Source organism: Acinonyx jubatus, chromosome C2 (genome assembly GCF_027475565.1).
Source record: "Acinonyx jubatus isolate Ajub_Pintada_27869175 chromosome C2, VMU_Ajub_asm_v1.0, whole genome shotgun sequence".
Taxonomy (NCBI): Eukaryota; Metazoa; Chordata; class Mammalia; order Carnivora; family Felidae; genus Acinonyx; species Acinonyx jubatus.
In genome coordinates this window covers 2,711,170-2,724,194 of record NC_069384.1, presented here as the reverse complement: position 1 = coordinate 2,724,194, position 13,025 = coordinate 2,711,170, and the positions used below count along the sequence as shown (strand labels likewise).

General features: G+C 44.5%; 1 protein-coding gene across 6 annotated transcripts in view; it reads right to left on the bottom strand.

Moving 5' to 3' along the window:
- The window catches only part of HSF2BP (heat shock transcription factor 2 binding protein), a 95,581-nt gene that overhangs the window by 64,907 nt on the left and 17,649 nt on the right, over positions 1 to 13,025 (bottom strand). For all 6 annotated transcript variants that reach the window (XM_053220498.1, XM_027041500.2, XM_027041496.2 and 3 more), the window contains 2 exons: positions 3,835 to 3,984; positions 1,437 to 1,569 (listed from right to left, as the gene is read on the bottom strand). In XM_053220498.1, coding sequence (XP_053076473.1) covers positions 1,437 to 1,569; positions 3,835 to 3,984 — 283 coding nt within the window. The remainder of the gene's footprint in view (positions 1 to 1,436; positions 1,570 to 3,834; positions 3,985 to 13,025) is intronic.

Here is a 13,025-nt window from a genome sequence, read left to right as displayed (position 1 = left end):
CTGACGCGGGGCTTGAACCCATGAACCGTGAGTTTGTGACCTGAGCTAAAATCAAGTGTCGGAAGCTTAACCGACTGAGCCACCCAGGTGCCCCTCTCATTGTGGTTTTGATTTGCACTTCCCTGATGGCTGATGATGTTGAACATCCCTTCATGTGTTTACTGGCTATTTGTATGTTTACTTTGGAGAAATGTTTATTCAAGACTTTTGCCCATTTTGAATTGATGTATCTTTTATCACTATCTTTGAAGCTTCTGACCAACGTGTAAGCGGAAGTAGAAGTGCACGCTTTCTCTTTGTGAGTTCCCAGGTAAGCAACTCCAGGCAGGAAAAAACAAAGCCAAGTTGAGTTTGTAAGTTGGGCAATAGGCTGCTTTACCTGCTGGCCAACTGCCCCACCCCACACACTAACCAGTAATTCAAGCGGTTCAGATTCACAACCCAACAGAATGACAAATCATATTCATCACAGATCTCTGGGGTCCCCTGAAAACAGCAGAGAACCCAATCAAGTCTGCAAATGCCTTTGGTTTAAAAAGAGACCTTAAAACAACTTTAAAGGAGCAACGCGAGCCCCCTCCACCCCACGGTGCCATGTTGGAAGCACGCAGTGCCGTCCTGGACCGCCCCAGACACCACCTGAGTCTCAATATCCACCTCAAAGAAGTATCACCAATTTGGCAGGAATTATGAAGAACATGTCTACACAGGGTCTGCCTCATTAGGATTTCAGTAGATGAAGGATGATGCCATGAGGAAAATAAGACTTCCTCTCTCTTTAATAGCAGAGAATTACCCTAAGAGTAGCACAGGATACAGCAGAGAGGACAGAGCAACGTAACAGAGAAGACTGTAAAGAACAGAACAGTCACGGCAACACATCTCTTTCACTGACTTCAGAACTGTGACACTCACCAGTATGTATCACTTCCCACTATACTGAGATACGACTTATTACATGATGTAGTCACTTGGCTTTATCCCTTACAGTAGTTTTATCACGTATTTGTATCATAACAACAACTGTAATCTTTGGGAAACAACTTGGGTTTCGTACCAAAACAACCGCAAGAGCCTCACTTAGGCTTAGCTTAAGGCTTCTACTTTCGCTAGACATTAGCAAAATAACCAGATCTCCAAATAACAAGTAGCTAAACTTAAAAGGTTTGTTTTGACTTCTTTCCATGTGCAGAACTGAACGGAACACACAGACTCATCTTGTTTCCTGGATCCGTCACCTTCCTCACCGGTGGGTGCTTATCAGAATCACCTGGGTACCGGTAGTGGCCCGGCCCCACTGAATCAGACCCTCCAGGGTCAGGACCGCAGGGCATCTAGAACGTTCCTGGAGATGCTCCTGCACACACACCCCTGGCTGTAATCACCACTCCAGGCACACCTCTGACAGTTCACTGCATCTAAAAAGAATTACTTACTTGTTACGATCCCAGCCAAAGCAAACACAAACTGATTTTCATCAGAATCGAGTTCCTTGACATCCCCGTCCAGTGACTTCACAAAACTCTCCATTGTCTGACCAGTGATGTTGAAAAACTTCAAAGCTTTATCCTGAAAGTTTGGAAATGAAAAGTATCACACTTTTGCACCAATACCAGTACAAAACACAAGAGTGCAAGGGCGCAGAAGAAGAGCTTGTTTAAATTATTGGAAGCAGTAGTTAGAACTCTGCTCCTTCATGACAAGTTCCCACTGAAAAGACCAGAAACAGGACGTTTGGAAAACTGTAGAAAATTACCCTCGCAGACAGAAAGTAAAACAAAATCCATGTGAGGGAAGAGTTCAAATTTGTGCAGCAGTGGAAGCATCAGAGTGGGCTCACCCAGCATGCACCAGGAAGAGCTAGAAAAATACAGTGTTTGTTCTAGGCATGAAACCATAGGTTGCAACCTTTGGAGAACAGATTTTCAAATACAATCGCAACAGAAACTTCAACTTGTCAAGAGATGAAGGCAGTGAGCAGGCTTGTCTGGCAGTTTAATAAATCTGTGTTACTTGGCAAAAGTATCTCCCAGTTTGCAGAACCTCTGAAGCATCTCTGGGGGGGGGGGGGCTGGGGCTCTAAGGAATAGCTGAGAAGCCAACGTGCTTGCAGATGGCGCGAGGCTGCTTCGTGGACTGATACAAGTGTTCTCAGACTGGGCTGTGGTGATGATCACACAACTCTGCAAATGAGCTAAAACCACTGAACTGTACACTCACAAATGGGTGAATTATATGGCACGTAAGTTACACCTCAATAAATGTGAAAATATAACCAATCTCTCCACCTAAAGTCACACGTTTATTTCTCTAAGTCATAAGTAATTCATCGCAGGTCTCCCGCCAGACATCCCTGACTTGTACTTCCGTTCACGACCACACCGCTCTCCTCGAGGGCAGCCACAGCCTCCTTGGTCCCTCTGGTCCTCTGGCACCACGCCTGCCTCAGGCGCCGAACCCCCCCTCCCGCCCCCCGCCAACCCTGGCCCCTGCCCCATACCAGGTGCTGCCCGAGCCACCACAGGGCCCTCTGGGCTGGTATTCCTGGCCCGCCTCCATGCCCACAGCCCGCCTCCCATCTATCCTCGCTCACGGTCAGGATAGTCTTCCCAGAGTCTCCTGCCCCACCACTCTTGTACTCAAAACCCTCAGGGAATCCAGTCTTACCACCCACCGGATAAAATCTATGACCTGGCATTTGAGGGCTTCCAAAATCTCACCCTACTTCTGGGGCCTCATCTCACCACAACTTTACCACGCTGCCCCTCCACTGTGTGTCAACTGACCCACACACAGGCCCTAAAACAAATCTCAGACTTCTCACCCCAGGCTTCTGATTAGGCTATTTCTCTCTCCTCCTGAGATACTCCCCATTTTCTGCCACTGCCACCTATGCAAGTTAATCAAAGCCCACTTCAAATCTCTTTTCCTCTGGGAAGTCTCTCGGGGGATGTGTGTGTGTGTGTGTGTGTGTGTGTACTATTAACATAGGTATGTTAAAAAAACATATTACTTTCGGGTGCCTGGGTGGCACAGTCGGTTAAGCGTCCGACTTCAGCCAGGTCACGATCTCGCGGTCCGTGAGTTCGAGCCCCGCGTCAGGCTCTGGGCTGATGGCTCAGAGCCTGGAGCCTGTTTCCAATTCTGTGTCTCCCTCTCTCTCTGCCCCTCCCCCGCTCATGCTCTGTCTCTCTCTGTCCCAAAAATAAATAAAAACGTTGAAAAAAAAATTAAAAAAAAAACAAAACATATTACTTTCAACAAATTAATTCTTATGTTACCCATGGGGTAACATATATAAAAGCACTTTAAACTTTGTTAAAGGCAAGGCACCTGGGTGGCTCAGTCAGTTAAGTGTCCGACTTCGACTCAGGTCGTGATCTCACAGTTCATGAGTTCAAGCCTCGTGTCAGGCCCCGTGCTGATGGCTCGGAGCCTGGAGCCTGGAGCCTGCTTTGGATTCTGTGTGTGTCTCTCTCTGCCCCTCCACTGCTCACATACTCTCTCTCTCTCTCAAAAATAAACAAACATTGAGACAAAAATAAAAAAATAAAAACCTTGTTAAATGCGTATAGATGCCAAGTAACAATACTGGAGTGGCACTGTCTCCCCAAACACTATACCGATTGTGGGAGATGAGGGACCTTATTCCATTGACCTGACACACCGCCTAGAGCAGCTTATGCTGGACTCTGCACAGCGGGTGTGCCGACACCTGATGCGTGAACAAAAGACGTGGACTTCACCTATGGGTGCCTCAGCAGACACACTGTACCCTCGGTATTCCATAAACACAAATCCACGATACGCAGGGAGCCGAGGGGCCATGCTTACTCCTCCCAGGATGGCCTTGACGACGTCCTCGCTGCTGGAGACACCCCACAAAAGCGTGCAGGCTGCCGCCCCCATCTCTGTACAGTACTCTGCCTGTTGCAGGAGTTGCTGCTTTGCTTCATTCAGCTGCTGTCGGAGAGCGAGTTTCTCCTAAAATGAAAGCAAAATCAGCAAAATAAATACCATTCAACCTTGAGATATCTCTATTGTGTTTCTCATTCGAAGGTTGAGAACAACGCATACGGAGTTACAGGAAACAGTTGGCAAATGAAAACTGGTCCTTAGACAGCTACAACCCGTATTTTTTTTAACTTTAGAGGAAACACTGAAAAATAACACTCTGGAAAAAGAACATACTGCTGTATTAGAGTTTATAAATACCGCCAAGGGGCACCTGGGTGGCTCAGTCGGTTAAGTGTCCGACTTCCGCTCAGGTCATGATCTCACAGTTCGTGGGTTCAAGCCCTGCGTCAGGCTCTGTGCTGACAGCTCAGAGCCTGGAGCCTGCTTTGGATTCTGTGTCTCCCTCTCTCTCTGCCCATCTCCCACTCCCTCTCTCAAAAAAATAAATAAATGAACATTTAAATTAAAAAAAATAAATAAATACTGCCAAGACTCAACTTCAAGTAAAATGAAACATAAGGAGCCTCAGGCCCCCAGTGGCCACACCCAGAATCAAGGGCACCTGGGACACCTCAATGAAGTAACCACGAACACAGCAGTCCGCAGAGCAGCATTTGTAGTAGAAGAGCCAGTCACCTCCAGATGGCTCACCCCACTGGAAACACACCACCTGGCACAGCCAAGCCCAGCTAGGACAGATGGGACAGAGGCAGGGAGAAGTACAAAGGAGGGCCTCCCAGGCAAGCCGTGCATAGCAAGATGAGCACCAGTGGGACACCGAGACGGAGGCCACCGGCGGCTTCCGAAGAACAGAGCTGGCAGGTTTCGGCCAGGCCTCTTAGCAATGAACTATCGTCCCGATAGTCCCTCTGACCACACAAACAGTCCTAAAGGTTCACTTCAGGTAGCTCTTGGGCAGGAAAGGGCTTCCTGACCCTCCCAACCACCACCGCTGGTTGCACTATTTGTGTTACCTGCAGTTCCCCCGAAAGACGAGAGCATTTCCTTACTTGGTAAGAGATCAACTAAAGAAATACAGAAACCTGGTTGAAAACATCTATACCAAAGCATGATTAGAACAACAACCCTCAAAGTTAAAGTATTTTAGATGTTTTAGGGGTTTCTTTTGGAGAGGTGAATGCAGGACAAATCAAGGGGAAAGAAAAGGAAGAAATGGGCCACAAATCAAACTTTATTGACTTCATAATTTGGCCTAGGGTAGCCATTCACGTCTACTAGGGATGATGTATTTAGTATGCAGAGTTTCATATACATCCGCACATATATTCACACTCGCTTTAGGAGAAGGATGGTCACTGAACCTGTGACACATGCTAATGTTGTCTTAGGTGATTACAAACGCTCGCTGTACCCTAACAGGAGTCTGGACTCCTAGACTCATTCTTCAGGTCTATAGCTGAACCCACTCAAGTAGTGGAAATGCGAGCAAACCTACGTCAGGCATGTGCTTTAGGAACTCTAGCCTCTCTCACAGTTGAAGCAGTCTGCATCCCAATTAGTCTGGTTATGACAGTTCTTCGATAAGATCACTGAGTAGCTGTTGAGAATGACCAGACAGGATGGTCTTCACTACGGTCACATTTGGTGGCTGCGTGTAGATATGCCCCAACACAGGGCTGCACATACAGTACTGTATCAAAAGAAACTCAATGAAAGTAATTCCATTCACAGTAACATCATAAATTAAAAAAAAAATACTTAGGAATAAACTTAAGAAAAGCGATTCAAGAGGTGCCTGGGTAGCTCAGTCAATTAAGCATCTGCCTTCAGTCCAGGTCAGATCTCATGGTTCACCCACATTGGGCTCTCTGCTGTCTGTGCAGAGCTTGCTTCAGATCCTCTGTCCCTTTCTCTCTGTGTCCCTCCCCTACTTGTGCACTCTCTCACTTGTGCATGCGCTCTCTCTCTCTCTCTCTCAAAAATAAATAAAAACTTAAATTAAAAAAAAGATGTTCAGCCAGCTCAAGCTACTCTACCCCACCTCAAGGCCAATTTCAAAATGACAAATTCAAAAAAGAAAATGAGAAGAGTGGGAAACAGAAAAAAGAAAAAAAATGCAGTTCAAGACCTGTACAAAACTATAAAAACTATAAAGCATTACTGAGAAAAAATATAGAAGATCTAAATCAATGGAAAGATATACCATGTTCATGAGCTGGAAAAGTCAATACTGGTAAAATGGTAATCTACCCAAACTGACCTACAGATTCAATGCAATTCCTATCAAAATTTCAGCAGGTTTGTTTGTACAAAATCATAATCTGATTCTGCAATGCGTATGGAAATGCAAAAAAAAAAACTTATAAAAAGAAAAACAATGTTAAGGAGGAACTAACACTGCCTGATTTCAAAAACAAAACACAAAAACTTACTAGAAAGCTACAGAAATGAAACCAGTGTGGTACTGGCATAAGTACAGACATACAGATCAATGAAACATTAACATTTATGGCAACTGATTTTAACTGAAGTGTCAAGGCAATTCAATGGAAAAAGCAGTCTCTTTGACAAATGATCACAAAACAACTAGAGAGATGGTCATATGCAAAGAAATAAAAATAACAGTAACTCAAAATGAAGCACAGACCTAAAAGTAAAATTTCTAGAAGAAAACCTCTGTGGCCTTGGGTTAGGCAAATATTTCTTAGATATGACAACAAAGTCATAATCCATTAAAAAAATAGCAAATTTAATTTCATCAAAATTTAAAACTTTTACTCTTCAAAAGACACCATTAAGAAAGTAAAAACACAAGCCATAGACTAAAAGAAATTATTTCTAAACTGTACAGGAAAAAAAAGACTTATGAGTAGAAAATATAAAGAACTCTTGCAACACAAAAATAAACAATCCGATTAAAAATAGTCAAAAGATTGTATACCTGAAACTCATGTAACATTGTGGGTCAAATATGTTTCAATGACAAATAAAACAATTTAAATAGAAGATGTGAATAGGTATTTAACCAAAAAAATATATGAATGAATAATAAACACATGAAAAGATGCTCAACATGAGGATAATGCAAATTAAAACCACAATGAGTCACCATTACACGCTCACCAACATGACTGTAATTCAAAGGACCAACAACACCAAGTGTTGACAAGAATACAGAAAAAGTAGGACCTTCACACATCGCTGGGTGGAATGCAGAACGGCACACTCACTTTGATAAACAGTTTGGCAGCTCCTCACCAAGTTGACCATATACTTACCACAAGACCCGCAACTTTGCTCCTAGGTACCTGCCCAAAAGAGACTAAAGTATACGTCCACACAAACACTTGTACATGAATGTTCACAGCGGTATTACTCACAAGAGTCACAAACTGGAAACAACTAAATGTCTATCAACTGGTGAACAGATAAAATATGGTACAATGAAAAGGACAATTGACACATGCTAACATAAACGAACTTCCAAAGCATTACACCAGACATACAAGACTACATATTGTATGATTTCATTCCTATAAAATATTCAGAAAAGCCAAATCTATAGAGACAGAAAGCAGATCAGTGGTGGCCTAGGGCTGGAGCAAGGACTAACTACAAACAGATATGTGATGGAAATGTTCTAAAAATTGAACAAAATCCAGCACGCACACATGATAAAAATTCTCAGCAAACTAGGAATAGAAGGGAACTTCAACTTGATAAAAAGCATCTACCAAACACTGTAGCTAAAATCATACTTACGTTTATGATGGGGAAGGCTACAAATGAATGGGGGCAGGCGGTACATGGGAACATCTCCCTATTTTCCAGTTTTGCTGTGAACACTGGAATATTGCTCAGCCATAAGAAAAGAGTGAAATCTTGCCATTTGCAGTGACATAGATGAAGCTAGAGAGTATATATAACATTAGGCAAAAGAAGTCAGAGAAAGACAAATACCATATGATCTCACTTATATGTGGAATTTAAGAAATGAATGAGCAAAGGAAAAGAAAAAGAGGCGAACCAAGAAACAGACTCTTAACTACAGAGAACAAACTGATGGTCACGGGGGGGGGGGGGGGGGGGTGTGACACAGCTGATGGGGATCAAGGAGGGCACTTGTGATGAGCACCAGGTGATGTATGGAGGTGTCGAATCACTATATTGTACACCTGAAACTAATACTACACTGCATGTTAACTGGAATTGAAATAAAAACTTTAAAAAAAAGCTCTTTTTAAAATCATAGTTAATGGTGAAAGACTGCTTCCCCCCCAAGATCAGGAACAAGGCAAGATTGTCCACTCTTGTCTCTCTTATTCAACATAGTGTCAGAAGTTCCCTACAGTGTAATAACACAAGAGAAACAAAAAGTACATAAAGCAGAAGGAAGAAACAGAACTGTCCCTGTTTGTAGATGACATGATTGTCTGGAAGGGAGGGAGGGAGGGAGGGAGGGAGGGAGGGAAGGAAGGAAGGAAGGAAGGAAGGAAGGAAGGAAGGAAGGAAGGAAGGAAGGAAGGAAGGAAGGAAGGAAGAAAGGAAGGAAGGAAGAAAAGAAAAGAAAAAAGACAGACAAACTTGGGGCACCTGGATGGCTCAGCTGGTTAAGCATCCAACTTCAGCTCAGGTAAGGATCTCACGGCTCATGAGTTCGAGCCCCATATCAGGCTCTCTGTCATCAGCACAGAGCCTGCTTCAGATCTCTGCCCCCCTACACACACATGCACACGTATGCGCCCTCTCTCTCTCTCTCTCAAAAATAAACATTAAAAAAAAAAAACTCAAGGAATTTTTTTTTAACTCTTAGTTGGGGCCCCTGGGTGGCTCAGTCGGCTAAGCGCCCAACTCTTGATTTCGGCTCAGATCATGATCTCATGACTCATGGGATTGAGCCCCATGCACTGACGATGCAGAGCCTGCTTAGGATTCTCTCTCCTTCTCTCTCTGTCCCTCCCCTGCTTGTGTGTGAATTCTCTCTCTCTCTCTCTCTAAGAAATAAACTTTTTTTTTTTTTAATTAAAAAACAGGAGCGCCTAGGGGGCTCAGCTGGTTGAGCATCCTGCTTCAGCTCAGGTCATGGTCCCATGGTTTGTGAGTTCGAGTCCCATGCTGGGCTGGCTGCTGTCAGCACAGAGCTGTCAACGCAGAGCCCGCTTCGGATGCTCTGTCCACCCCCTCTCTGCCCTCCCCCACTCACACTCTCTCGCTCTCAAAAATAAACATTAAAAATAATAATAAATTAAAAGTAAAAAGTAAATAAAACTTCTAGACTCACAAGTGACTTCAGCCAGGTCACAAGTTACAAGATCAGCACACACAAAGCAATAACATTTCTATACATTAACAACAACAAAATGAAACCTAAAATTTAAAACACAACAGCACTGGGGCACCTGGGTGGCTCAGTCAGTTAAGCGTCTGACTTCAGCTTAGGTCATAATCTCATGGTTTGTGAGCTCAAGCCCCACATCAGGCTCTGAGCCTGCTTCGAGCCCTCTGTCTCCCCCTCTGTCTGCCCCTCCCCCGTGTGTTCTCTCCCAAAATTTCCCTCTCTCTCTCTCAAAAACAAACATTTAAAAAAATAAATAAAAATTTAAAAAAATACATCATTTAAAACTGTTCCACAGAAAATGAAAAGCACCCTGGCCGCTGGTCCCACGCCTCCCGGGGCCAGTTTGCAGAGTGCTCTGAGTCAGTGCCACAGGCCCAGGCCGTGCCAAGACTCCCCGCTGTCTGCCCGGCTCAGCCCTGCAACACCAGGAGACCTGAGCAAGTGGCCTGGGACTCTGAGCCTGCAGGAAGCAGACAGGCAGCTGCAGAATCCCACTGAAGGTCAAATACGCTGGGGCAGAGGTCAATGAGGTGGACAAAGGGGGACGCCCACCCAGGTAAGGAACTGGCCCACCAGGATCACACGGGAGGCCCCGATCCAGGCAAACGCTGCCCCTTGGTCATGACAGACCCAGACGCTCCCAGCAGGAAGGACCCCAAATACAGGGAATGGCACCATTTTCTTGTGGTCAACATGAAGGGCAATGACTGACATCGGCAGTGGCAGAGTCCTCTCCGATTACGTGGGATCTGGGCCTCCCGAGGCCTTCACCTTTACGTCTGGCCGGTTTATGAGCAGAATGGGCCACTGAAGTATGCCGAGCCCATTTTCGGCAACCAATCTGGAGACCGCTGTGGTAAACTCGAAGTGGCATCTGCCTGCAAAAAGTACAAGCTCAGGCCCCTGACGGCCAGCATGCGTTACCAGGCTGAATGGGATGGCTGTGCGCCCAGCTCTATGAGCAGCTGTCTGGGAAGCCGAGGGAAGCCAGGAGATGGAAGTGTCCTGGGGGTCCCCAGCAGTACTCTCAAGTTCAGTGACGCATGTAGATGTCCCCCCTTCCCCACTCCCATTCTCACAGACGAGACCTGAGCCATCACATAGTGGTTCAGGATGACTTTTCCTTCTGCCTACCCTTTATAATTCTACAGTGTCACACCCCAATTTATGTTTTGATCAAATCTGAACTCCGTTCTGGGGGACATTTTGGTACTAGGATGGGATCATCAAATTGTTAACATAATAGCAACCCAAAACTTAAAAAAAATTTCAGGTAAAAAGACCAGGTCTACAGTAATAGAGCAGAGCATCAAAGAATCTTTAAGGAAGGTTTGAAAAAAACAAAACAAAACAAAAAACTGATTCACTGCCTCTGCCTTTGTGAGCCAGCCCAAGTCGGGAATTGTGCATAATGGCATCTTCTAGGTCACATTTTCATGACAGTGTCTCTCACCAAGACAGCCAGAGGCTGGCATGTCCACTAACCCCCAGTGTGTTACATCTCAGACTGGTTACTAGGGGTCAGTGTCTCTGGTTCCTTTAAAGAGTAGTCCTGGAAAAAGCAAGAGGGAGCGTCACTTTGCAGTTAAGAGACAGCCATCTAGATGAGCTGCATGCCGGGTGAGAGGTTGTCAGAAATCCCGTCTTTGCCTGTTAAATTGATCACTTTTTTCTGGTGTAAGAAAAGCCAATCTGGAGTTTTAGAACGTTCTACTAATTCAGCTATTCGCTTACAGTTAGATAAAAATTAAAACATTGGAATCAAGAAAGGAAAAAAGAGAAACGCTTAGGTAAAAATCTAACACAACGTGTAGGATCTGTGTGCTGAAAGTTACAAACCACTGATGGAAGAAATTAAAGACAACCTAAGTAAATGGAAACACATGCTCTGTTTGCAGACTGCGAGATGCAACAGAGACAAGAGTTCTCCCCAAGCTGATCTACAGAAATGACACAATTCTCATCTGAACCCCAGCAAAAATGTTTACAGACACAGATGATCTTATGATAAAATGTATTTGGAAAAGCACAGGAACTGTCTAGACAGTTTTGGAAAAGAAAAATTCGACGGGAAGAATCACTTTATCCAATGCTGAGGCTCACTATGTAGCCACAGTAGTCAGACAGTGAGCTCTGACGGAAGAACAGATCGATGGGCCAGGGCAGAGAAGCCCGACCAGACCAGGCAAATACGCTGAGCGATCGCTGGCAGAGCTACAAGAGGAAAGATCGCCTCTCCCACAAAGCATGGGAGCAGCTGGACCAAAAAAAAAAGAACCTCAACCAAAGTTCATACCTTATGCAAAACTTAACCCAAAATGTATTGTGAACGTAACTGTGCAATATAAAAATATAAAACCATTAGGGGAAAAAAGTCCTTAGGACCAAGGGCTACAAGAAAAGTTCTTACAACACTAAGTGCATTGATCATGGAAGGGAAAACTAACAAACTGGACGCCACCCAGATTGAACCCTTCAGCTCCACAAAAGCCCCCATGAAGATGATGAAACAACATGCTCCACACTGGGAGAATCTATCTGCAAACCACGCATCCAATAACAGACTTTTATCTAGGGTATATCAAGGACTCTTTAAACTCAACAGTAAAATATATATATACATACACATATATAAATATTAAAAAGATTTATACATTAAAAAAGACGTGAACAGGTATTTCACAGAAGAGGATATACAATGGCAAATAAGCGTGTTAGAAGATCTCAGCATTGTCAGCCACTAGAGAAATGCAAATCAGAGCCACAACTCACCTACCAGAATGGCTACAATAAAACCAGTGATAATACTAAATGCCAATTAAGGTGTGGAAGAAATGAATCACTCACACATGGCTGGTGGGAATGTAAAATGGAACGACCACTCTGCAACACAACTTGGCAATTTCTCACAAAAGTAAACATGCATTGGCACATAACCCAGTGACTGCACTCTTGAGCCACCTATCCCAGAGAAATGAAGACGTACAATCGCACAAAAACCTATACACGGATGTTTATAGCACCTCTACTCCTAATAGCGAAAAACCGGAAACAACCCACCAACTCCTTCCCTGAGAGAACAGTTGAGCGAAGTGTGATCTAGCCATACCATGGAATACTACACAGCAATAAAAAGGAGCAGACTATTGATCCAAGCAACAATTTGGATGAATCTGAGCAGAAAAAGTCATCTTCATGACATTCCATTTTCATGACATTCTTGAAATAAGATGATAGAGATTAAATTTTTTTTTAATCTTTATTTATTTTTGAAAGCGAGAGGGACAGAACATAAGCAGGGGAGGTGTAGAGACAGAGAGGGAGACACAGAATCTGAAACAGGCTTCAGGCTCTGAGCTGTCGGCACACAGCCTGACGCGGGGCTCGAACTCACAAACTGTGAGATCATGACCTGAGCCGAAGACCGACTGAGCCACCCAGGCGCCCTAAAATGATAGAGATTAATGTGTGACAACTATGTGCAGGTGGTTGCCTGGAGCGAAGTACGGGGCACAGGGTGGGTGTGGCTGCAGCAGGGAAGCATGGAGAGATCTTTGTTTGGTATCTTCAACGTGCTGGTGACGGATACGTGAATGTATACATGTGTTGAAACGGCACAGAACTGAGCGTGTGTGCACACGTACACACACACTTGAGGAGATACAAACGAACCCAGGTAAAGCCAGTGAACCCAAATAACCTGTGTGGGTTGTACCAGTGTCAGTTTCCCGCCTTTGACCTCGTGCCGGAGTGATGCAAGACGCTACAC